This window comes from Protobothrops mucrosquamatus, unplaced genomic scaffold (genome assembly GCF_001527695.2).
Source record: "Protobothrops mucrosquamatus isolate PMUCROS unplaced genomic scaffold, P.Mucros_1.0 scaffold1853, whole genome shotgun sequence".
Taxonomy (NCBI): Eukaryota; Metazoa; Chordata; class Lepidosauria; order Squamata; family Viperidae; genus Protobothrops; species Protobothrops mucrosquamatus.
The window spans coordinates 48,745-53,723 of record NW_015387983.1 but is presented as its reverse complement, the minus strand read 5'-3'; the positions used below and the strand labels follow the sequence as shown (position 1 = coordinate 53,723).

General features: G+C 36.1%; 1 protein-coding gene across 1 annotated transcript in view; it reads left to right on the top strand.

The window, feature by feature from the left end:
* LOC107294173 (RNA-binding protein 25) overlaps positions 1-4,979 on the top strand; it is a 7,821-nt gene extending 2,842 nt beyond the window's left edge. The window contains exons 4-5 of the mRNA XM_015823382.1: positions 3,491-3,538; positions 3,677-4,979. Of these exons, the coding sequence (XP_015678868.1) occupies positions 3,491-3,538; positions 3,677-3,769 (141 nt within the window). The 3' untranslated portion in view covers positions 3,770-4,979. The remainder of the gene's footprint in view (positions 1-3,490; positions 3,539-3,676) is intronic.

Genomic DNA, 4,979 nt, shown 5'->3' with positions numbered 1-4,979 from the left:
CCAAAAAGAAGTATGATGGCAGGAGTGGGGAAAGAGGGAAGGGCTGGTACTGATTACAGCCTCTCTTCAGCAACTTCCAGGATAGCCCATTTGACTGGCCAGCTTGCCTAGCACAGGGTGTGTTTCAGAGTGTATTCTCCAATATTGGCTGCACTGTACATCTGAAAGCTGATATTTGAATGAAATCTCCAAATATTTACCAGTAATAATACTTAAAATAATGCAAATACCATATTGAATGGTAAAAATAGCTTGACAAACAAATTATCCAAAAGAGTTGTGAGCTTCCCTCCACTGAAGTTGGTCAAATAGATGCTGGACAATCTGTCTATTGAGGATACTTTAATTTGGATTCCTGCATTGAGAGCAAGGGATGGACTCTGCAACTCAAAGCCTACACGTCTGCATTTATTGTTTGCAAAAAATAGAATCTTGATAGTTGAAAAGTTCAGTGCAAAAAAAAAAAGACAGAAAAAGGAAACCAGAGTTCTGTGAATACAGGTAAGTATATCATCTGCAGTACACAAAATATATTAGTATGCAAACATGTAAATGCTCAGCTTAGTTGTTTTAGGTATGTTTGTAATGCATATGTAAAATTACTTGCTAGTGATATCAAATGCTACTAAGGTTGTGCACAAGAGTACTAATAATAAATATTATATAGCAAGAATTTAAATTATGGAACCACTGAACCTGATTGTTCCAATCTGGGAAGTAAAAGTCAAGGGTATCTTTGGATCTGTCATGGTGGTTTATCTTTATTGAGAATAGCTGGGCACTGAAAAATATTTCTTTATAGCAGTAGTTGTCAACTTGGAATCTTCTGGGTAAGTTTGAGGTCAAATCTGAAAATATGGCTAGACAGACTGGAGATGACGAGAGTTGTCCTCCAGTACATTTGGGAAGGCATCAGATTTTGAATGGTTGTTCTAGAGTACGATTTCAGCTTGGCATGTGCGCCAAGTCTGTTCAGTTTTGTTTTAAAGTAAATGGAGAGTATATTCTGGAATATGGCCAACAGTTTTCTGCACCTTTGTAAAAGGAGGAAAGAAAGAAAGGCTCTGGCAAGATCAGAGATTGGTGATCCAGTGTTCTATGCTGCAGTAGCAACTTCTCAAAAGAGAAATATATGTGTGTATGTGTGATGTACACTAATTTTACTCAATTCGTCATGTTTGGATTTTGTTTTACCTGAAAGCTGAAACAATACAAAATGGTTCAGCAGAACATGTTCTGATTAGAAATGAAGCAGTATATTTTGTGCATACCTCTAGTATGTATATTGTTAGTTGCAAAGTCGTGTCCGACCCATTGCAACCCCATGGACAACATTCCTCCAGGCCTTCCTGTCCTCTACCATCTTCTGGAGTCCATTTAAGTTCATGCCTACTGCTTCAGTGACTCCATCCAGCCACCTCATTCTCTGTCGTTCCTTTCTTCTATTGCCCTCAATCTTTCCCAGCATTAGGCTCTTCTCCAGTGAGTCCTTCCTTCTCATTAGGTGGCCAAAGTATTTGAGTTTCAACTTCAGGATCTGGCCTTCTAAAGAGCAATCAGGGTTGATCTCCTCTAAGACTGACTGGTTTGATCGCCTTGCAGTCCAGGGGACTCGCAGGAGTCTTCTCCAGCACCATAGTTCAAAGGCCTCAATTCTTTTGTATGTATAGTGGTGTTTAAAACTTTGTGGATCCATTTGAATTTTCAGTATTTCTAAAAGAATGTAATCTAAACTGTGACCTGTTCACATAAATCCTAAAAGAGAAGCTAGTTAAATAAATGAGTCAAAATGCAATATGTTCATTTATTTATTGAGGGAAATGATCCAAAGCTACATATTTATGTGTGGCAAAATTATGTGAATCTTTGCTTTCAGTAATTGGTGTGCCCTTTTGGGCAGCAATAACTGCAACTAAATATTTTGATAACTGTTAATCTATCCTGTACTTCAGTTTGAAGGAGTTTTAGCCTAGTCCTCTTTGCAGAACAGCTTCAATCCAGGGATATTGGTCAGCTTTTTTGCATGAATTGCCCACTTCAGATCCTTACACACCATTTCTATAGGATTAAGGTCAGGACTTTGACTTGGCCATTCTAAAACATTAACTGTGTTCTGAACACTTTTCATTCAAGCCAAATGGTTGTATTTTTATCTCACCTGTCCACGGAACATTATTCTAATACCTTTCTGGCTTATCCATGTGGTCTTTTAGTGGCTTTCCCCTTGCAATCCTGCCATACACACCATTGTTGTTCACTGTTTTCCCAATGGTGGTCTCATAAATACTGACATTCAACAATGCAAGAGAGGCCTTTAGTTCTTTAGATGTAACATTGGGGTTCTTTGAAATATTCCTGAGTATTACATGCCTTGCTCCTGGTTGGTGAACCACTCCTGGGGAGGATAACAAAGATTCAGAATTGCATCCATTTTTACACGATCTGCCTGAGAGTAGGCTGGTGGAATCCAAACGTTTTGGAAATAGTTTTGCAACCTTTTCCAGCCTACTCAACATCAACAACTGTTTTTCAGAGATCCTCAGAAATCTCCTTTATTCAAGCCATGGCACACTTCCACATACCTATGTTGGGAAAATCAGACTTTTATAGCTAATACCCAGGATTCTCTTTTTTAAATAAGGCAGGGCCTTTTATATTTATACCTGATTATCATCCCTTTGATTGAAATATCTGACTCTTAAGTACCACTTCAAGTGAATTGATCATCCTAATAATCCTAAAGATTTGTATAGTTTTGCCACACTCAGATTGATAGCTTTGAATCAATTTCTTCAATAAATAAAACATAATGTTCTTGACTCATTTGTTTAACTGGATTTTCTAGTTTTAGGACCTGTTCGGATAACTGATCACATTTTAGGTCATATTTATGCAGAAATTTTGAAAATTCAAATGAATTCACAAACGTTTAAGAACCACCGTGTAATGGCTGACTTAATGTTTAGGTGCTCCATTTTTCACATCTCTACTATTCTCTGTTATAAAATTTACTGATAGAAGACTTGCTGGGGAAAATCAGTCAGTCATCGTTTGGTGTTTTAATTGGTGGCTTTAGATCAGAAATCTGTTGATGGACCCATATAGCACTTTTTATTGATCATGTGTTTTGAGAACTATGGTATGCTCCTACTGAGATTGCCTGTGACATGCTGTCCACTTGTAACATCTGTCTCAGGTGTACTATAATGCCTTCTTAATAAGCACTGGAATGCCTGTTAACATTACATTTAATAATTACCATTTTGTCTGCCTGTCATATTAAGTGTGGAGACTTATAAGTGCCATATCTGCTAGACTAGAGTGCACCTGGAAAACCATTTTATTGGAAATCAGAAGTGAGACTTGTTCTTGATAGTTTTAAGATAATTTGAGTTTTTCTGTTATACTGATATCATTTCCAAATCTCATGTGCTTCCATTTTTCAAAGTGTTTAAAATACTAAGACAATTTCTATGTATCTCTCTTTCAGGTTATGGCTCATAGTGCACCACAAAGCATCCTGGATGATGTTGCTATGGTGAGTAAAAGCAAGAATTTACCAGTGTAAACTTGTAATACTTTATCAGAAAAAAAATTGCTGTTTTTACAAAATGAATCCAGAATAACAATAGCAATGATCATGCCCTAAATTTGAAATTTTCTATTTCTCCTACAGGTGCTAGATGAAGAAGCAGAAGTTTTTATAGTCAAAATGTGGAGGTTATTAATATATGAAACAGAAGCCAAAAAGATCGGTCTGGTAAAATAAAGACTTCTTTTTATGGTTCCATTTCAATTTTTGTTTCACATCACTGAAGAACTTTGAAGTTTCTCTGTGCTCAGAGACATTTGTGAGACCTGTATTTTTTAAATGTAGAAAATGTGAATTTTTTTTCATCCTCTGTTTCATTGAGGCTATCTTTGTTCCATTTCTCTGCTTCCTTGATTGTAATTCTCCAAATCCTACATTGGTGGTTCTCACGCGCCAGGTAAAGTAACAGGTATGATTTATAAACTACAGCTGCTGTATACAGTCTCTGACCTTCATCTTCTAGACTGCTTCTTGTAAATATTAAAGACACCCATGTTTTAGAAGACATCTCCACTTATTACATATGGAAATAATTGAACTTTATGTAAATGCACCAGTCTCTTTCCCTCCATTTTTAAAATAGAATAAACTTTAAAATTCCAAAAATGGATGGGAGTCATTTTGCTGGAAGACAGTTTTCACCTGCATGGATGTGAACTTGTTCACTTGTTGGGCTTTGTAATATTTTTAGATGGCCTGTCCTGTAGAAAAAAACAAATGGTGGACTTGCATAAACTCAGGACTTTCATTTTAACTATATCAGAACCTCTCATACTTAGTTTTGCTGTTGTCATCGTTGTTTTAATTAGGACAAATACCACACAGTTATATTTACTTTTAGCCCTTCTAATAGAAACCTGACATCTTATTTTTTTATTATTTAAAAAGAAACTGGAAACAGGCCAGTTTGGGATATTTGTGGAAAGCAATGGTATAAAGGTGTAATTTGAGCAGAACAATTTACAATATTAGATCATAACGTATTCAAAGATGAAAAACTGTTACGTAAGCCATCAAGTCAGCTGTGACTTTATTCTTTTTTGTACTGTAAAATGTCTGTCAGATTTGTAGAGGGCACCATTTCCTGCCGTCTTACTCTATGGGTTTTATACATGCTGATGTGGTATAAATAATGTACTGTAAACTGCATTTTTAAAAATCTCACAAGTAAAAAAGACTGTATGCCATAGGCTTCTTGATTGCAGGACAAACACTTTCCAGGAAGCAACAACTTGACTTTAAAAAAAAAATCACTCTTCTGATATCTCTTTACCTGAAGAAATACAGATCACTTACTCAGAAGGTATAACTGTGATCCCATGTTACTGAATTCCTGCATCTGAAAATGTGTTCTTAATGGGATCCTATAAAGATTTCATCGTGTAAA